Source organism: Larimichthys crocea, chromosome XII (assembly GCF_000972845.2).
Source record: "Larimichthys crocea isolate SSNF chromosome XII, L_crocea_2.0, whole genome shotgun sequence".
Classification (NCBI taxonomy): domain Eukaryota; kingdom Metazoa; phylum Chordata; class Actinopteri; family Sciaenidae; genus Larimichthys; species Larimichthys crocea.
The window spans coordinates 24,515,236-24,535,597 of NC_040022.1; the positions used below are offsets into that span (position 1 = coordinate 24,515,236).

A 20,362-nucleotide genomic window follows, 5' to 3' on the forward strand; every position below is an offset into this window, starting at 1 on the left:
TGCTTCCATTTGTCATTGTTATGCTAAACACTGCTTTGGTATAGAGGAAATTGAATTAAGGAGCCATCCAGCAAAGCAGTCTTATGGCTGTCTTGTCTTTATCACTTTCATCAGCCTGATCAAAAACACATTGAGGTCCCACCAACAGAGGGTCAGAAAGTCACGTAACCTTAGGCAGCCAGCCATTTCCTGAGCACTCCATCATGGATAGCCTCTTTTAGCTCTGGGCTGTGATGTAACATGAATAAGAAGAAAATTACTACTACCTACAGAAGTGATGCAGGTGATAATCTATTGTATAACTCTCTTTTCAAGTGCACATACATAAAGGGGTACCAAGAATTACTTCATTTAGAGTCGTTCCAATGAAAATGGTCCAGTGATGTCTGTGGATTATTCTGCAGAGACGCTGTTTTAAATGACATTTTTTAAAGGGATGACAACAGAAATGTCCATGTTTTAAATGACATTTTTTAAAGGGATGACAACAGAAATGTCCAAAATTAGGAAAGTAAAAGCAAAATATTACTTAGCAGGAGAAAATATATCTTGTTTTTGACCAGTTTATGCCCATAAATGAGTTTAGTCTCAGAGGAGGTGAATGTAAACGCAACATCCACATTACTATACTTAATAGTAAGTAAAATATTCTACTGTCACATCATGACGACCACTATTCAGGAGTACAAAAAGTCCAGTTTATAGCTATATATAATAAAGTTTAGACAATTTAAAGTGATATTACTTAGTGGTTAGCCAAGACGAGGAGGGAACTCAGGAGCACTGAGACCAATAACACACCAGCACGACTCAAATAAGATACTACATTTGAAATGTATTATCATTATTTTATAATATACAAAACAAGCACATGAAGATATTTATGCTATTAAGCAGTTTTATTAAGCACACATGGAAGAAAACAGCTAATCAAAAACAGAAATTATCTGTAAATATGTTTATGAAGAATTAAAGAAAATGAAAAAAAAAAAGGAAATTAACATTATTATTATTATTCAAGCCAATGGAAAGGAAAAGCAAAAAAGCAGAAGGAAAGCAAGTGCAAGTGCTTTTTAAAAACATGATACATCAATATAAGACGACTCAATGGTGATACAAAAGAGCGGAGTGGAAGTGAAAATGACACATTATACTTGATGAAGTGATTTAGGTCAGCTGTGAATTATTCCACAGTTTGTACCTGAGTTTTTTCTACCTCTTAGAAACAGACAAATTCACATTACAAGTAAAGTGCACGAAAGCAAACTTAGGGAAATGACACATAATACAGAACAAAAACGCATAATTGGAAAAAAGTTCTCATCTTCATTCAGGTCAGATGAAATGTGAACTACACACTTCCTCTGTGGCAATATGAAGCTTAACATTGGTGCTCTTATGAAGGCACACCTCTGCATAAATATGTGAAAAAAATACAGATTATATGACCCATACATACTGCTTCAATACTTGTGATTTATCATGATTGTAAACTTCGAGAGAACTGATTTGAGAATATAAAAAAAGGAAGGCAGACAAAAACTCTTTATTGTCTCTGACGCTCTTGCTTGAAGGCCACAATGAACTTCCAGGCTTCAACATAGTGGGACAGGAGGATCTCCTCTGGGAATAACTCCTCCACATCAGCGGGAATGTCCAGGTCTTTGCGCTCCATGTAAGACACCAGTGTTATTTTGAGGCTTTAAAAGACAAGAAATATAGGTTATGCATGTACGGAATTTATAGAAAGCTGCAAATGTTGGAAAATGACAAATATTTCACTGTAAAGACATTTTGTTTTACCCCCAGTCAGGCTTGTAGGTATCAGGTGCATTGGACTTGTTAAGAACCAGCAGCAGGAATTCGTGCATCTCCAGCAGGAAACTGTCAGCGCTGTTCTTGGAAAAGAAGCCAGTCAGCATTCTGTGCTCGTCCTCACTCAGGGCCTGTTTGTACTTCTCAGAGACTCCCGCAAATGGATCCTGAAGAACAGAGGAACATATGGAATAAGAAAAAATACTGTACTTTTATACAGAAGTAGTCATCTGTAAGCTTTGTGTAATGTCTTACCCTCTTGAGACGCAGCATGTGTTCTGATTTGAGTGAGGCCAGCAGCTGCCACAGAGCCACACAATGCTTTAGATAGCACATGCTCAAGGCCTGTGGGCAAAACAGGGAGATCATTAAGTTCTATCTCATATCTAACACATAAAAAAGGCCCACACCAATTAAGGACCAGTTGACCAAGGACACATTTGGAATTTGTGTTTGTACACAAAGTAAAAGAACTAAAGTTTATTCTGTGGAAGCGAGACAGCATGCAACAGGATAAAATAACCGGTGTCTCAGATAGGCCGACCTTGAGGATATGCGGAGCCATCTGGTTCTCCATCTGCAGCACCTCCTCCAGGTAGCTGGACAGCTGCATTTGAGGATCTCCCCCAGTCATGGCGAGGAAACCAAGGGCCACTTCCAGCGTGGACAAGGCCTCACACACCTCACTGTAGGAGTGCAGCTCCCCAGCCATGGCAAACAAGGTGAGAGTCTGGAGAGGCTCCTGTTGGCACAGTCACGTTATTTAAACCTGTTTCATATATTGTACATGAATAATGAATAATTCTTCCAGTGGGAACCTACTGTTCTTTATATCACAACTCACTTGCTCGACTTTTGCTTTTACATCCTTCAGGATAATCTCATAGTTGCGGTCATGTCTGTTCACTAGCGTTGGAATGCCCTGTAGAAAAAGGGACGAGAGCACAAGGAATATGGTGTTTTGACATTTTTCCAAACAATCAGCAGTTGCTTTGCAGTAAAAGCCACTGTGATTTTCCCCGTTTGCTCACATTGAGAGTGATCAGAGGTTTGCCCAGTAAGAAGCGAGAGATGATCTGGTGCTGGATCTTGGGCAAGTCGTACTCGTGAAGAGTCTCCTGGCCTCTCTCAATGCTGTACTGGGTGTTGGACAAAACCAGGGACATTAGGTCCCTCTCCAGCTCATAGCGAATGACATGCAGGTCAGTCAGATCTGCAGGGCTCACTTTGTAGCTACAGGAAGGGAAAAACAGAGCCAGAATCAGCCAAGAGGCAGTTGAGTATATCTGCAAACGTTTTTTTTCCCACCCCTTTCTGGCTCTGTATGGTAATTAAAAAGTTAATATCTCAGTAAAACTTTTAAACTAATGTACAGCAGTCTACATTTGGGAAAGAAGTTCACACACTGTCTTCTTACAAGTGAGAAAAATATGGCATGAGCGCCCCCACCTGGTCTCTTCTCCAGTGTGTTTATCCACACAGTAGACCAGGTCATTGTGCAGAGCGATGAGGTAGCTGACAAGGGCTGTAGAGCACAGGCCTGGGCCTTGTCTTCGTGGTAACAGCACCTTGAAGTCACTGTTGAGGTCCAGGTCCTTCTGGCAAAACTCAGCTGGGATCTTAATCTCACCTGAAAGAGAAAACGTTTCAGTTTAAGTCAGATCATGACTTTGGACGGGCCAGCATTTGCGTAACAAAGTGTGCTGTATGTGTTTGTATTTACCGTTAGTTGCCAAAGACACTCTGAGCTGATTCCAGGTTGTCAGGAAGACTTTGATGTGTCTCTCATACCAGACTTTGAGAGAAGCTGCACACATTAAGACAATGCAAACTGAATCCAAAGTGTACACACATAATAAGGCATAGTTGTTCAAATCAGTCTCACGTGTGGAAAACATTTTGCTCTTTTAAGAATACTCAATCATTGTCTCCTTCCAGGTTAAAACAACTCATTCCTTGGCAGTGTTTTTTTTTTTTTTTTTTACTTTAGACTGCCAGCTATTTTACTATGACATTTCCAAGAAAGAGGTAATTGTGTGGAACTTTGTATCTCTTGTGTAAGTGAGTCATACAGCTCTAAAAACAGTTAGATTTAGTACCTGCTTTCTGACTGTGGAGGAATTCATCAATGGTGCTGTGATTCAGCTCAGTGATGTTTTGAAACTTCTTGACCAGATCTCTCTGCAGTGTCAGGATATCAGGAAGGTGCTTCACCAGTCGGAGCTCTGGCTCCTAAAAAACAAAATCAATCCTTTGTTCAGAGTATCACTTGTTAAATGCACTAATGAACAGGTAAAGCCTGTATCCCATATTACTTTCTATACATGTTTGTTTTCTAGATTTCAGGACAGTTTTTCTGGCATACTAAATGATTTCTTGTCACCGTGGAGCTTTTAATAAATAAAAGTATGAGTAGTTTTTTTTAAATACAAAGTATATCTCTGTCCTGCATATTTTAGTGTCAACTGATGATTTTGGAGCTTTGTTTTCAGAATTTTCTTTAAAAAACATTTTGTAATTTGTGATTTGAACACAAAAACATATTTCTATTACAAAACATTTGTCTGCATAATCTTGCACTGTATCACGCGGGTGATATTTTGGAATAAATGTTAAAAGTTCCGTAAGACATATGTCTGATTGCTAATTTGGAAATAAATGTTCAACATATTTTGTTTTGTTTTTTTTTTACCCTAAGTGGGCGAGTGACTTCTTTGACTTTGATTTTCAGCCTAAAACCAATAAGATTAAGGGTTAAGGACACTAAATAATGTAATTGTATATGTGATTCTTCATACGTTGCAACACCGTAATCGTCGCAGGATGCTTTCATGTTTTGTTTTGTTTTTATAGTGGACTTTTTGTTGTCCTACCTTGTGCAGGAATCTCCAGAGTACAGGCAGGGTGTCTTTGCCATCATTCTGCTCTACAATGTGGGTGAGGCTCAGCAGAGACACTTTCTCTCTGCAGCTCCACACAGCTGAACTGTGGATCAGAGAATTTTGGGGAAGTGACCCCAAGAAGAGACGAGGATCGCCAAACAAGAGCTTCATGATTGGATTGGCAGAGATGCGAGAATCAGCCCGGATGAATGTGTTCACATCCATAAGCTGTCTATCCAAGTGCTGTGGAGGAGAAGATGACAGAGCAATGTGTTATACAGAGATCTCTTCCAAGCAAACAGAGAATAAATACAGATAGGAAAGTATTTCTACCTTCAGCTGAGGTGTGATGATCATGTTGCTCACTTCTATCTCCCATTGATTTCTAGCCTCTTTGGTAGAGAGCATATTGTCATGAGGAACAGGCCCTGGAAGAAAAGACCAGCTGTGTTTAATAGTAGAAAGTAATCCAGTGTTTACCTTTTCCAGTGCTAAAATCTAACCAACGTATGATGTTGACATAATGATAATGACATGATTTATGTGAATGCTATGTGAAGTTACTATAGCAAGTGACCACTGTAAATACATAACCATATCATCCTGTACCATTTGTAAAGCCAAAAATAACAAAGCAAATATGTACTGTATATATTAGAATATCAAGTCTATACATAAATTGCAAAACCAGCCAATTACGATCACCAGAGGGCACCCCCTCGTTTTCCAACACTGTCCTGCAGCCTACAAATTTATAAGGTAGTAGACAGTTCAGAGGAAACAAACTTTAGAAACACACTTTACTACCTTTAGTAAAGAGTTGAACCACATCGGTATTATTATGTCTCCCTATATATCGACGCAGCACAAATTGTTGATTTGTTGTTCCTTACATTGTTGTTGCTGGTGGGGTACCAGGAGGCTGCTGATGATCAGGTGAACAGCACTGACTGTGTCGTCTGTCCCTTTACCAAGGGATCTGATGAGATGTTTCAGATCCTCTTGTAGGTGTGCAAGTAGAAATGCAGCTGGGTTGGTCACTGGAGGTTTGATGATGGCAGAGATAGACTAGAAACACAGATAAAGTGGATGATTGACCAGATTTTCATCCCTGAAATTCTAACAACAGTAGTACAACACTAGAATTATTTATTTTGTTTAAGCTACCTGTAGGTGGCTGCAGGCACCAAGCAGCATGGCCATGTGAGTGAGCATGCGGACAATGGTGAAGGGAACAGGGGACATGCTCTTTGTGTCCAACATGTCCGGATTGTCTCTACGACTGGGATCACCAAGGATGTGGCCTGTCTGAGTGCGGTCACCCCTTTTAGAAGAGCGATAATGAATAATTAAATATATATTTTGTAATACTTTATGATATATGAACAGTCAGAAAACAGTATAAATCCATCCATTATCTGTAACCGCTTATCTTCACTAGGGTCATGGGGGTGCTGAAACCTATCCCAGCTGACACTGGGCGAGAGGCAGGGTACACCCTGGACAAGTTACCAAGTCACACATAGAGACAGACAACAATTCACACTCACTTTCACACCTAGGGACAATTTAGAGTCACAAAGTTCATGTCTTTGGACTGTGGGAGGAAGCTGGAGAGAACTCACACAGAAAGGGCCCAGCTGAGGTTCAAACCAAGAACCCTCTTGCTGTGAGGCGACGGTGCTGACCACTACACTACCGTGTCGCCCAAAACAGTATAAATGTCACTTAGAATGAATTATAACTTCAAGTGTCTTATGGGTGAGTATGAAATTATATTACATTTTATTAAACACCAAAACCGAAACATTATGATTGAGTATGCATTATTATAGGTGTATTAATATGTACTTCACTTTACTTAACATAGTCAATGTTGAACTTATGATACTGCATGGACTATTACAGCAATGAGTTCTTACTACAGTTGATCATTGAGAACAGGTATGAATGAATCAATGTATTATGAACTCCATCAGTCAGTTTCTAGTTTATAACTTTACACTTGAAGTTCTAATTCATGATAAGTTCCCTCTATAATCATTTGTGGCGGTTGTTATTGTTTATAAGTATTTGCCTGTTACCAAATTAATTTCTATAGAACTTACTGCAACTGAACAATTTGAAATCCCTGCACAGCCTGGTGGTTGTGTCCTCCAATCACAGCATTACAGTCCAGACAACGACTTTGTTGCATTGGCTGGCCACACTAAAGAAAGAAAAAAAATAGGACTCAAGATTTCATAGTATGAAAATAATACTACAAAAAAAGAGACTCATTACAAACTTCTTATAGATCAAATATAATATACCTCTCCGATGGTGCAGGGGTGGCCATTTGGACACTCTATAAAAAGAGAAAATAAAAATTACTATAAAAGTGTTAAGTACAGCTGTATAGAATCTTTCAATATTTCGAATATGAGCGTACAATATTTTTTTCTGTGACTTACTATACCACTGCACGGGTCCCATAGCTTGTTGAGCCACAGCTAACATATCGTCTGCCATGGTAGGCAAGAAGGCTCTCTGTACAAACAGGTTAAAACATTCAATTGACTTGAAAGAAGTGGAAGCCTAATTGTCATTAGACATTGGAAGCAGCTAACGATATACATACCTGCATGTTGGCAGGTGCCATTGCCAGCTGCTGCAGGGGAGCTAAGACCCCCTGGTTCCCACAGAGCAAGACAGCAGCCAGGTGAATACCTAAGTCAACCAACACACACTGTGCACCAGAGGTGCCTGGAGGGACATACAAAGCTCTGAGACTGTTGGTCACCAAGGCCTGGGCGAAGGCTTTCAACTCTCGACTGGCAAGGAATTTGGAGGTTTGGATGTAGTCCACCAGAGCTTGTACTTGCTGTAGGTACAAAGATACATGAATGCACACATGCTTTAGATACTTTAGAAGAATATGACTTGAAAGCAACTTGGGTCTACCTCAGGCTTGGGATGGAAGCTAGCATTGCCTTCTCTGTAGAGAGTGGTGACCTCTCTGTACAGCGCCAACAGAAGATAAACTGTTGTCTGCTGTGGTAAGCATTTGCACCCCTACAAAGAAAAAATGAAAATGCAAAACGAAAAAGACACCTGTGTAAATGCACACAAAATTGTGAAAAAAAAGAATCCTGATCTGATGCTCAGTTACCAACAAGTAAGTGACCTCACCTCACAAGTGACGTCCAGTCCGTCCACTTTTCCTTCCATAACTACCTTTGCGACAGCTTCTCTGATAGTCTTGTAGTGCTCTCCACACACAAGATACTGGTCTATTGGAGTGGCTTCTTCATTCTGGGAGGCATGAAAATGGAACCACACAATTTAATTACTGCTAGCATTACATTTAGGGTACAAACTCACATTTATCTGGGTATTAACACTCAAAATCACAATGTGGATAACTGAACCTTTTGCAGAACTTCTTCAGGGAAGAGCCAGAACATTGTATCTTGTTTGATAAGTTTCTGGACAAACTCCACTCCATGTTGGCTGCAGATCTTACGAATTAAGTAGATGCGATACCAGTTGTTTCCACTGCGCCTACACAAACTCATCACACTGGTCAGGAAGTCTGTGGTGCCACTTTTTTGAGCCTCTGGTATGATTAAAACAGAAAGAAGAATGACATTTTGGTAAAATAAGCACACAACACACAACGTCTTTACATTTTTTGTTTAGGTAAGTGTATGGTATGCAAGAAACTAATACTGTAGTTCCTCAGAGTCACACACCTGTGGCTCTCAGTTTTTCCACGATGAGGCTAGCAGCCATATCCAGGTCCATGCGCACTCTGGCCACCTGTTGAAGATACTCCACAGTGGCTGTTTCAGCAGTCTGTGATTGCAGGTAGTCAGTCAGGAAGGCACTTTCATCCCGCACACACGCCTGCTGGTCTGCAGTGGACCTGAACTGCAACCTTTCAAACATGGAATCCTAAAGAAATGACATAGTAAGTCAGATACAATCCACGTGTGGTTAGCATATGTGCATTTTATTTATCTTAACAAGTCTTGCTGAATAAAGGGAAAACTTCTTTTTAAATATACAGTAAAATCTTAATGTGTACCTCCAGGCAGTTAATGTACAACAAGTAGAGTTCAGTTTTGTCCGTCTGCTCCAAGATGTTGCTCTGTTCAACTGCCACCAGATGCTTCTGCAGGTAACCTTTAACTTCATCGAAGCTTCAAAAAGTAAAAAATAATAATTTAAATAAAATTCAATTCATACAGAAAATGAGAAACACACCGAAAAATGTCAGAAGCTTACATAAGTAGGCCAATGTGCAAATGGTAAAATGGTAAATGGACTGTACTTATATATATAGCGCCTTTCTAGTCTTCCGACCACTCAAAGCGCTTTTACACTACATATCTCATTCACCCATTCACACACATTCATACACTGGCATTAGCTGCAATGCAAGGTGCCAACTGCTCATCAGTTTTAGGAGCTAACCATTCATACACATCCACACACCAATGGCGCAGCCTTTGGGAGCAATGGGGTTCAGTATCTTGCCCAAGGACACTTCAACATGCAGAGTGGATCATCTGATTAGTGGACGACCCGCTCTACCTCCGAGCCACAGCCACAGCCATAGTGCAACCATAGCACCTCACCTGTACTTCAGCAGGAGTTTGAGCACTACCGACCGAACCACTGGATTTCTATCCACAGAGTCATCAAATGGAGAGAGCACCTTTGTCAGAATTTGTCGTTTACCTGGCAAATAAACAAAAAAGCATAGTCAGAGCTGACAAAACATGTCTAGGAAGAGACAGGGGCGAGGGTCAGAACAGTGTCCTACCTCCGAGAATGGAGACAGGGTTGGCCTCCACCATGAGAAAAGACAGCAAATGCAGAATGATTTCTGAAGAGGGTGGAGAGTTGTCCTTGAAGCACACAGTGGACACCAGGTCAATGAAGAAAGCATTGCACTGCTTCCTGAACCAAGCATGTTGGTTGATTAGAATCCTAGACAAAAAAAGAGACAAAGAGTTACAATTTATTACAGGACAGATTCACACAGCATGACATTACCTAGATCTGATGAAGGAACATATAGCAGCAGAGAGTACATCAAAGGATTTGGGGTGTTTTTGAAAGAACCACAACATACCTGCGCCTTTCATTAAGAACAAAACAAATAAAATAAGTTCCTGTAGTTCTAATCCACATGCAGTTACCAACCTCGTGGCTTCTGAAGGAACCAAGGGGAAGTCATCGGTAACTAGCTGCATGCAGAGGGGACAGTACATCTGACCGGGGCACAACCACTTTTTGATACAGGCTACACAGTAGATGTGTTTACATGGCAAGCAGAGTGGATCGTGGGGGTCTCCCATACACACTGGGCACATTGTATGACCAAATCTGTAAAAAATATAAACAAAAGGTGAAGACCCAGGGTGGAGGCAAAATACAGTAGGGAGACTGATAAAGTGCAAAAGATAGAAGAGTGAATTTCTACCTGAAGATGCGTTCAACGGCTCCATCTTTGCAGGTTTTGAGCAGAGTGATTACTGCCTCAAATGCCTGAGGAGTTTTCAGGTCTGAGTTTTTTTCCAGTACCTTGATGAGAGAGCAGATGTAATACGTTTTATAATTGATGAAGGAATTATTGTGGATGTGGTTTTATGGTAATTCATTGAATTAATCTCATGAAACTTAAGTACAAAGAATCCAGACCAACCTGACCAAGGAATCTTGTATGCTCCAAAACTAAAGGTGTCAGCTTTTTTTCTACCTCCTCAATGCCCAACAACATGTGCTCCACAAACAGAGAGAGAGAAAATATCCGATTCCATCCAGCTCTAAGAATAAAAAAATACAAACAATTAGCCATCCAAATCAATACAGCTAAAGTAGTATCTAAAAGTAACCTAAAAACTACCACTTGAATGTTTTTCGTTAACTCAACTTACTGGACTCTATGGATGATCGCCTTACTCCTCTCTCCATAGCATCTCACACTGTCCTCTGAGCAGATCAACTCAATTGGAACCTGGAGTTTTTTGACCTGCCTGAGCCAGGCTTGTCTTTGGGCGTCTGTGTCCAGGGCTCCAGGCTCCAGGTACTCCACACATGCAAAAGCAGCATACACGTCGAGTACCTTGGAGAAAGCGGGAATATGATCACTACAAATTGCAGGACACTAAAATGTCAATCTAAATAATATCAAATATTACCAAAAAATAATTTCACCTTAGAGTCAATATCATGGAAGCCAAATTCAAAAATCATGAATGAACTAATGAAGAAAATTATTGCTGATAATACTTTAAAAAATCTTTAGATGCTTACCAGTTCAACACCGTCTCTGGAATGATGATTGTTCAAGAGGTGCTGGGTCACCTGGGGCTCAATGCAGATCATTCTGAGGAGGTTCTGCAGACGGTTCTTGAACTCGTGATAAGCAGCGTGGACCCATGGAAGAGATGTTGTTGTTTCCATGGTATTGAGCTGCAATCGCAGCTCATTGACACAACAATTCAAGGCACCACACAGGAGCTAGAAAGGCAAATAATGTGGATCAGTATATACATGTACAAAGCATCATAGTAGTCATCATCAAAATAAACAAAAAAACAACCTGCAGATCTTCTGGACAAGTCACGTTCATTGTCATGCAGACAAAATCCTGAAGGTAGCGGTGAAAAAACTCTGTCTGCAACTCTGGGTCTGCTTTCATGATGTATCGTCCAAGTGGTGTCTTCCAAAAGAACTCATCAAACTCTTGTTGATTGTGGCCTAACAGAACAAAAAAGTATATGTAAAAGCAAAAACGCACAACAACATCACAGTAATAACATGATGATAGTCCATTACCTTCATTATGAAGTGCATGAACCCAGAGTTCCTCCAGGTAGTTCTTGATCCTCCAACTGAAGGGCATGCTGCAGCTCATGCTCCTGTCTTGTAATTGTCTGGCAATGTAGTTCTGTACAAGGATTGTTCTTGTCTCAGAGCTGTGAAAAGAGAAAATAAAGAAGTTTAAATGTGCAAAGTAAACAGTATGTCAGTCATCATTACTTATAGAAATTTCGTATCAACATGCAAACTGCAATATTATCACTACTTACTTGTGATCCAGTGTTACGCGTGGGATTTCTAACAGCTTATCATCGCCAAAGATATCTAACCACAGCCTCTTGACAGATTCAGCACAGTTTCCATCAAGCAGGATGTCCAAGTTTTGGTCGCGGTCAATGACTGAAACCAGCTGCGCCAAGAGGGGGACGACCACAGCCTGAACACGCTTCCATAAGGTGTGCCTGTCATGACGCCCAAATGGGTTAGAGTTAGCAATGCTGTTCCGAAAAATAGGAATAGGCAAACACACAAATGGCTGAAGCACTCACCTGAAGGTACCTCCTTCTTGCAAGGCATCAATGTTTGAGGCCTCCTTAATGACCCAGTTGCTTTTGATGGATGAGAAGGAGTTGCCCTCATGAGTTTCCAGCAAAGAGTGAAGATGCTTCTTCACAGTTTGCAGAAATTCGCCTGACATGAATTAGATAACATGGTGAGCAGTGTAACTACTGTAACAAAAAGAAAATACTGAAATAAAGTTGTTAGTTGTTGTTAGTACTTTTTATTTCGTCATTGTCACTGAGGAGTGTCAGCAGGATCTCAACTCTCTGTGTACTGCGGAGGCCACTTTCCACCTGGTCCCTCAGCATGCCTACTGCGCTCTGCACACAGCTCCGCACAAGTGCTGTAGTGTCCACAGCGTTATCACAGCCCTGCAGCAGAACAACACACAGGTCAAAAACTAGTACCACAAGTAACTCAGAATAAAATTACATGACATCAGGGTCAGACAACATATATCCAATGCTGCCAAAAAATGTTGTAAATTAGCACATTTAGCAAATGTCTGAAATATGTTGTCTGTACTCACATTGTCCTCCAACTCTGCTTCCTCTTGCTCAGTCTCAGTGTACATGTCATCCACCTCCATGGCTGTAGAAAAACATTTTGTAATTTAATTTACAAAAGATTTCTTTATATAGATTTTTATATAAAGGAAATTATTCTTTCCCGTCAATTATTTATTAATCAGTTACCTTCAGGCTGGCTCTGAATCTTTGTTTCAAACATTTGACTGATTGTCATGTTTTGCAAGGCTTTGATGTCTGAAACAATGTCTTTTGACCGTCTGAGGTCATCAATGTGAGCTGATCTCCAGGGGCCTGTAAATATCAATATGTATCAGATTATTCTCTATTCTTTAAATAATGTCAAAACTAAATATATTCATTACAACTACAATAATTTCACAGGTTTTTGTAACCTTACCTCCATGAAAGCCGATGTAGGATGTCCCTCCTTCCATTCTTGGCAGTCTGGTGATGAAGTAGACAAACACCTTGCTCCCTGTGCTCTCCTGAGTTATCTTGTTGATTTCATTTATGGATGAATACCTAAAAATGAACAGCAAAACTTAATATGGCAAAACTACACTATGGTGCATACCCAACAAAGAGGAAAGTGTTGGACGTACTTCGCAGATGCAATGAGATTGGCACTATGAGAGGCTTCATCAAAGTCACTCTGAATGATGAGGATCTTGTTGCAGGGTCCGGTGTTACCACCTCCATTTTTATCTGTGAGAAAGTTCCTACAAGAAAACAGTTCTTTAGACTGAGATCATACCTTAAGATCATTAGAGTTAAGTATATTCTTGCTAATAATTATACAGTGCTTTTCTGGACTTACAGACACACTGAAACTGTTACCAAGTGTAAAATGATAAATTCTCCAATATATCAACAAACCTGATCTTCTTCAGGAAGGAGTGCTCTGTGTCAAACTGCTGAAGTGAGAGAAGCTCCACACTATGCAGCATTTGCACCAGTGGTTCCAAATCAGATCCTGTCAGAAGTCTGGAGAATGTTGTTACCTATGGTTTAAAATGACAATTATTAAGGCCTTATTAGAACTTCAGGATACACAGTATTTAAAAGTAGTACTGTATGATAACTTTAAGGTTACCTCTGTGAAGGAAGAGTAGCAATGGACATCCTGCCTTGTGTCAGCAAGAATGAAGTCAGCTAAACAGCTGCTATTCTGCTCTTCAAAGTAGACCCTGGACAGATATTCACTCTCCACTTTGGGAAGGCCTGTGCAGTCCAACCGCACCACTGAATCTGGTGTAGCACATCTGAGGAGAATGAGTTTAGCCTCATCCAGTAGTCTCCGCTCAGGATCTGAGTTCTCCGAATTGTCCCTCTGCTTTTCCATTACTTGAAGTACCACAGAAGCACATGTGTCTGAGTGGTAGCCAATGAAGACGTCTGGTGATTGGTACTTGTACGTATGAGCTACTGCTGTGTTTTGACTGCTGAGAGACACAAAAAGTTTCACCCATCGCTCCAATTCATCTACCATCCTCTTCTGTTCAGTTTTAAGGACAGTGTGGATGTCCAGGTAGTGTTTCTCCAGCCTGTTGATGAGAGGTATTGGGAACTGTTTGTAGACCACCTCTCTTTCTTCAATGACAATTAGTCGGAAATCTTTGTGCACCCTGCACTTCACACGGTGGGTTCCCAGTCCAAGGTCCACATATTTCTGCCCTCCCAAGCAGACATAGTATTGGTTGAGGGCATCATAGAGACTTTCATAGAGGTTCTGCAAGTTTAGGAGCACAACTGTCTGACCGGTCTCCATGCAGATCTTTACTCTGTTGATGTTGCGGCAGATTTGGGTATACTCTTGGTCTTTCGGGAAACTGGATCCAAAGATTATTTCTGGCTGCCCGCTTTCTGAAAAGAAGGTTTGCTGCAGGATCTGTAGGGCTGCATAGTTTTTTGTTAGCACCAGCAGGTACCGACATTCTTCCTCCTGTCCAACTGCCTGAATGTTCTCCCTCACAAACTCAATGGCACTGATGTTCTCCAGGTTGGGTGTAATCAGCAGTTTTTTGGTAAAGACAGTAACTGCATCCACATCATCCCTGCCACTGAAATTTCTTAACACTGCCTTTACTGTTTCCTCTGCAGTGGGTTTTCGTTGAGAAGCTTTAGCCACTGCAAAAATCATCTTAATTAAGCTGTAATAGTCACGTAGGCCAAAAAACCCTTTGCCTTCTTTTCCGCAGATGTTCAAGTAAGCTTTTGCAAAGGGTTGGAAGAAATCCCTGACCTTCTCCAAAACCATTGCATCTGATCTGCATATGCCTTTAGCACTCTCGATGAGTTCTCTCTCATCAGGGTCACCACGAGAGACAAAAATGCCTCTGTTCATCTTTGCAGGGTCTAGGGCCCAGTTGGAGATGCCAATGAATCCAACTTTTTTGTGTGGTAGTGGCTCATCATCAATGCATCCCTCCTCTAATAGTGGATGAAGGGTTTTTAGTGGCATCTTTGGAGAGTCTTCAGCTAGCCCAATCTCATCAAGAACCACAACTGAAATGTACTCATTCAGGTTCTTTCCTTCCTGGAAGCGTCCACATTGCTTGAATGTATTAATGATGCCTTCTGGTGTTGAGTGAGGGCTACACTGAAAGGACACTAAATGGACCTGTTTAAGCATTTTGTAGAGGTCAGAATGGGCAGCTTGGCCCTGCATTGCATCTGCCACCAGAGTTTTAGACAGAGATTTTGAACTCCCAGGTTTTCCAACTAAGAAGAGAGGGATTTTTAGCTCAATACAGAGAACCATCATGAAGACGTTCTCTTTGAGGGCACTGTTTTTTGCAATAGTATCCCCCATTGGCACACCACTCAAAAGTAAATCCTGCATGAGTGAGATTTCCTGCATCACCTTTGCTGGGCTGTATGCTGGCAGCAGACTGTCGCTGACTTTCTGTCTGTACTTATCCTTATCTTCTAGGCAGGCGTGGTAGCACACTCCTATGGCCATGACTAGAGACCAGAGGACAGGGTCTCTGACTTCAGGCTGTCTCTGGTTCCTTTCATTCCTCTCAGCATTTTGGTAACTCTCAAATGCTTCAAGCTCCTCAAACAACATGACATGGTTGTCATAAAACCAAACAAAAGACAGCATGCAGCGTTCTACATCTCTCAGGCTGACAAAGCTGCATTCATCCTTTCTTGTCCGCATGTACTTCTGTGAAGCTGAAAGGACATCAGTGATTCTCTTGATGTAATTTTGGTCGATTGCTTTGTTTTCAACCACTCTTTGCACAATCTGTTGAATGTATATTTTCTCTGTCTGATCATTTAACTGTCCAAAGTCCCACACCAGAGGGATCATGCTTGGTGGCAAAGCTTGAACTCTGTAGACTAGCTGGCGAAGAGGGATGGACCCAAGCTTTTCATCAGTCTCTTCAGCTCGAACTCTGTACCCAAGGCCAGCAGATTCCAACCTCTGAATCATCTCATCGGTGTGCTTTCGGTAAGGGTTGCATGCGGCGATAATCTGCAAACCAGAATCTGGTGTCAAACTGTCCCCCCTGACTGTCTTGTCACAGAGGACCTCCTTAATACTGCTGATGGCCTCAGTAGTATTGGCCTCGTCAAAGAAGAGAACAGAGTCAAATGCATAGTCTTGCTTGTTAATAAAGGCAATGTCTTCTGCTTCTCTGACTTTGGTGTAAATCATCTCTGATGTTGTCCCTCCATGCACCTTGACCAGTTTCATGTTCTCAGTGGCCACCCCACTTCTTCGCAATTCACAAAGGAATCTGATGAGCCTTGTCTTACCACACCCTGTCTCTCCCATAATAATGACAGGGATACCACACCTAAATCGCATGTGGATTGCCAGCATCTTCAGTATGTTGTCCGTTGTGAGCTCATATGATTCATCAGGGTCAAGAGGCCACTGGATACCAAGAACCCTGCAGATTCGCTCTATTTTCTCCCCTCTTGGAAGGCCATCGAAGTCAATGTTGAAAGGGACTCTCTGTAGCTGCAGGCCTTCATACAATTGTTTTGTCATGACATTCTTTTTTATCACTGTTCCAGAGGTGGGGTCAATCGCATCAACAGAGTTCTGTTCATTGAGCTGAAGATGGAAGCCAATGAAGGTCATGGACACATGGTCATCGTTAAAGAAAATGTATGGATGTGGTTCTTTTTCCCATCTCTTTCTAATCAGAAAAGGAGCCAAGTCTTCATCTCGGACACCAGTCAGGTCCATCTGCAGCCTCCCAGGACTTTGGTCAGAGATGCTGAGTGATGGAGTGGCAAAGTCCTTTGCCATCAGAATCATGAAGTCCACTACAAATGTTTTGAATCCACCTAGTGTGTCTCCGATGAAAGTAGCATCACAAAAAACAGATGTCTCACAGTCTTGCAGCTGAAGGTTAAGGAACCATGCAAAATTTCTTAGTTCTGCCCAGGACGGGTCCATGATTCCACAGTACATGAGAAGCATCTGAAGACATTCCACGTGGGACCCTTCAACACCTTGATATGTAAACGCATCAAGATCAATGCGGTTGTGAAAGCGCTTGAGATACTGGTATGGCCGCTGAAAGGCTGCGCTCCTGAATTCTTCATCATCCATCAGTGGGTCATCAGTGCCCACAATAGTGGGATCTTCTTGTCTCCTCATCTCTAGCATTAGCACCTCTTTGGGTGGTCGGCAGAAAATATTTGGAAACACGTCTGTGAATGTGCCGTTCACAGTTTGATCCTATACAGAAAACAAAGACGAAAACACAACATAGGGTAAGCAATGGCTTAAAATCAGATGGTTAGTGTTAAACTTGGACAAACTCTTACCTGCTGTGAAGGATTTCTAGATGACTTGACAGTCGACTCTAACATCTCTATGAGATACAGCTGCTTGTCACTGCACCTCCACATCTTCCCCTCAGAGTCCATCAAGTAGCGCAGAATCAACAATTTGAAAAGAAAGTCGTGGAGACCTTTCTGCACCTTTTCAATCACATAAAACACAGTCTGTTAACACCATATATAAGCTGTTGACATGTCCTTTTAATAAGATTTTATTAAACTAAGATAAGTAAACTTGAGAGTCATTATTACCGATGATGTGATATCAAAATGAAACATCATGAGTTCTTTCCTCTTGGGGGTGTTCAACAGAGATTGAAGGATGACATTCTCATCAACATTAGGTTCGATCAAGCGGATGCATTTCATCATTGACGACTTTTTGGTTGAGTGCTTCAGCTTTTCATACAGCCTTTTGATATAGAGAGATTTACCTGCAATTTAAAAGAAATGTCATTATGGCAGGTATGAATTATCTTGAAAATAAATGAAATATTCACCATCAGTGAAAATTACACATTTGAAATAGCTGAGAAATGCAAATGTATACACACCAACACCAGCCCTTTTCGATGTAACAACACCGACGCATAGACGGTCTTTGAATGCAGCTGCAGCACTAACTTGATCTGCTGGGACAACAAAGTGTTTGTGGAGGTACCTCTGGATCCTCTTCAATGGCTCCTGGGGAATCATGTGCAATCTGTACTGGCTGAAAGCTGAAGGAAGGTAGGCATGTTCTCTTTCTGAGCTGCAGATGATAACAAGTCTGTAGTCTTTCCTGCTCTGCATTTTCATTCGCTTGAAAAAGTTCTCAACTTTAGAGCTCACATCATAAGTGAGCAGATCTCCATACAGTAGAGAGTATATCTTTTGACCCCTGTAGCCTGTGCTGAGACAGCGTCTGAGGAATAACTCGACCTGTTCGTATGGTGTTGAGGAGTTGCACAGAAGGACCTCATCATAGGTGGGAAGTGTCTCACTTTCGCTACTCATGTAAATGGAGATGCAAGATGTTAAGACATCATCATGCGGGCAGACGATGAGATTTGGATTTCCAGTGACCAATCCTTTAGGCAGTTGCCGCTGTATTAGATTCCTTGTGTTATCATCAGAAATGTCTTCTTCACTCTCTCCTTCTTCACTCTCATCTTCTTTGTTGGCTAGTAATTCCAACATTCTTCCAAGACTTTTGATATCAAGAATGTGTGGAAGAAAATTCTTCATGTCTTTCATATAGGAGTTCCAAATCAGATCAAATTGTTGTGAACCATTTGACTCCAAAAGACTTGGCAGGGCCAATTCACTGGTTAAGTCTGGGAAACCCAAGCCACTTCTTGGCACCACAACAAACGTCTGAAACTCAATGTCCTCATTTTGCTCTTCTGGTTTGGTAAGGATATCATACTGGAGTGCATGTCTGACCTCCCTCAAGTCTGAGGCTGTGCAATTTGGCTTGACGAAGGAAAGCATCATGAGAATTTGGTCCTCGACGGTCACATTTCGTTGAGTCAGCTTGTGGCACAAGTAGACAATCTGTTCGGCTGTGTAGTAGTTCAGATAGTAATGCTGGGAACGCTGTTTGTCCACAAAGTCCATCCAGTAGTCCAGGCATTTCTCCATTTTCCTGCAAAATTCAGGAAGCTGCTCCACTATGCTGCCCTCCACAATGACAACACTGACAACACTGCCCAGGTTGAAGTCCATCATAATACTGGGTTCCTCGCTACTTAAGCTGCAGTTGATTTGAGCTTCCCATTGTCTGAACAGAGGATTCCCAGCAGTATAGAGGGAAATGAATGCCTCAGCTAGTCTTTGAACACTGGCAAAAACCTGGAAAATAAATACAAACCTACAGTCACATGTAATGGTTTATCTTTTTTTTAAGAGGGAAATCTATTTCATAAATAAAATCTAAAACACTTATGACACTTAATGAGACATCACATAATGTCTTAGTTAATCAAATTTTAATAAAAAAACTTTTTTGCAACAATGTATTATTACTTTTAATATCATACTGTATTATTTGAATTCTTTTTTGTGAATTTCTTAAACAACTGATGCATCTTTTAAGACATAAAACAAAAAAATCTTATAAGTATAAATAATTATTATCAATAGTATATGTAGAAGTAGTAGTAGCGGCATTAGTAGTAGTAAGAAAATTACCTATGTTCATTAAGTAAAAGGGAAACATTTCAATATACCTCTGCAAAGTGATCAACGTCATTCTGGCCTTGTTCCCCTTTCCCAGACATGAGCATGAGTTTGTTCTGCAGCTCCCGCAGATCCTCAAGAGAGTAGCAGCGCATCTGCCGACCCTCATCATGCTCCTCTGGAATCTGCAGCTTCAGGATGGTGTCAAGACTCAACTAGATTGAAAAACAGAAACACCCTCTCTCATTATGTTGTAGGAACATTGTAGGTTTTCAGAGATAGCCGTGCTGTCTGGACATATGATGGAATCATCTTTGATTTTGTTTGTTACCTTTTTTACATTTTGGGCACTGATCATGTAGATACCCTTCTTGTTGATGGCTGATGCTAAAGAGAGAGATGACAGCTCCACTGACCCATGACTGTCCTTCACAGTCTTCAGCCATTCCAAGTGGCGTGCACTGTCCCGCTACAAAAGATGGTACCATGATTAATTGTGCTGTTTAATTTAAGGTCAGGATTAACCCAACAGCATTTACTATTTGTATAATCAATCATCAATGTATTTTAGAGATGTTTTCCCTTCAGCATTAGTAAATTCTGTGTGAATGAGAGTAAAACAACCTCAATCTCTAGACTAGAGACAAGAGAACTAGAGTCTTCTCTAGTTTATCTTGCATATATTTCCCAGAGGAATTAATCAAAATCATCTAAACAAAGTGATTTAATGTCTGTCAAACATTCCCAACGGTCTATGGAGTCATTGTGGCATCAACAAACACTAGGGGTCCC

General features: G+C 41.1%; 1 protein-coding gene across 1 annotated transcript in view; it reads right to left on the reverse strand.

Moving 5' to 3' along the window:
* Nucleotides 1–876: 876 nt before the first annotated feature.
* rnf213a (ring finger protein 213a) overlaps nucleotides 877–20,362 on the reverse strand; it is a 30,471-nt gene continuing 10,985 nt past the window's right edge. Inside the window, exons 23-67 of the mRNA XM_019261094.2 lie at nucleotides 19,902–20,039; nucleotides 19,621–19,785; nucleotides 17,965–19,243; nucleotides 17,663–17,844; nucleotides 17,396–17,551; nucleotides 13,698–17,306; nucleotides 13,481–13,605; nucleotides 13,207–13,323; nucleotides 13,002–13,126; nucleotides 12,770–12,895; nucleotides 12,604–12,665; nucleotides 12,292–12,445; nucleotides 12,062–12,203; nucleotides 11,783–11,974; nucleotides 11,529–11,668; nucleotides 11,293–11,450; nucleotides 11,004–11,210; nucleotides 10,625–10,812; nucleotides 10,393–10,513; nucleotides 10,171–10,271; nucleotides 9,891–10,073; nucleotides 9,508–9,674; nucleotides 9,320–9,422; nucleotides 8,767–8,881; nucleotides 8,432–8,633; nucleotides 8,108–8,295; nucleotides 7,869–7,991; nucleotides 7,641–7,751; nucleotides 7,318–7,560; nucleotides 7,151–7,226; nucleotides 7,010–7,044; nucleotides 6,806–6,906; nucleotides 5,865–6,021; nucleotides 5,591–5,765; nucleotides 5,031–5,125; nucleotides 4,689–4,940; nucleotides 3,915–4,047; nucleotides 3,539–3,622; nucleotides 3,265–3,445; nucleotides 2,847–3,048; nucleotides 2,660–2,737; nucleotides 2,360–2,557; nucleotides 2,071–2,160; nucleotides 1,804–1,982; nucleotides 877–1,700 (exon numbers count right to left, since the gene is read on the reverse strand). Coding sequence (XP_019116639.2) covers nucleotides 1,547–1,700; nucleotides 1,804–1,982; nucleotides 2,071–2,160; nucleotides 2,360–2,557; nucleotides 2,660–2,737; nucleotides 2,847–3,048; nucleotides 3,265–3,445; nucleotides 3,539–3,622; nucleotides 3,915–4,047; nucleotides 4,689–4,940; nucleotides 5,031–5,125; nucleotides 5,591–5,765; nucleotides 5,865–6,021; nucleotides 6,806–6,906; nucleotides 7,010–7,044; nucleotides 7,151–7,226; nucleotides 7,318–7,560; nucleotides 7,641–7,751; nucleotides 7,869–7,991; nucleotides 8,108–8,295; nucleotides 8,432–8,633; nucleotides 8,767–8,881; nucleotides 9,320–9,422; nucleotides 9,508–9,674; nucleotides 9,891–10,073; nucleotides 10,171–10,271; nucleotides 10,393–10,513; nucleotides 10,625–10,812; nucleotides 11,004–11,210; nucleotides 11,293–11,450; nucleotides 11,529–11,668; nucleotides 11,783–11,974; nucleotides 12,062–12,203; nucleotides 12,292–12,445; nucleotides 12,604–12,665; nucleotides 12,770–12,895; nucleotides 13,002–13,126; nucleotides 13,207–13,323; nucleotides 13,481–13,605; nucleotides 13,698–17,306; nucleotides 17,396–17,551; nucleotides 17,663–17,844; nucleotides 17,965–19,243; nucleotides 19,621–19,785; nucleotides 19,902–20,039 — 11,112 coding nt within the window. The 3' untranslated portion in view covers nucleotides 877–1,546. The remainder of the gene's footprint in view (nucleotides 1,701–1,803; nucleotides 1,983–2,070; nucleotides 2,161–2,359; nucleotides 2,558–2,659; nucleotides 2,738–2,846; nucleotides 3,049–3,264; nucleotides 3,446–3,538; nucleotides 3,623–3,914; nucleotides 4,048–4,688; nucleotides 4,941–5,030; nucleotides 5,126–5,590; nucleotides 5,766–5,864; nucleotides 6,022–6,805; nucleotides 6,907–7,009; nucleotides 7,045–7,150; nucleotides 7,227–7,317; nucleotides 7,561–7,640; nucleotides 7,752–7,868; nucleotides 7,992–8,107; nucleotides 8,296–8,431; nucleotides 8,634–8,766; nucleotides 8,882–9,319; nucleotides 9,423–9,507; nucleotides 9,675–9,890; nucleotides 10,074–10,170; nucleotides 10,272–10,392; nucleotides 10,514–10,624; nucleotides 10,813–11,003; nucleotides 11,211–11,292; nucleotides 11,451–11,528; nucleotides 11,669–11,782; nucleotides 11,975–12,061; nucleotides 12,204–12,291; nucleotides 12,446–12,603; nucleotides 12,666–12,769; nucleotides 12,896–13,001; nucleotides 13,127–13,206; nucleotides 13,324–13,480; nucleotides 13,606–13,697; nucleotides 17,307–17,395; nucleotides 17,552–17,662; nucleotides 17,845–17,964; nucleotides 19,244–19,620; nucleotides 19,786–19,901; nucleotides 20,040–20,362) is intronic.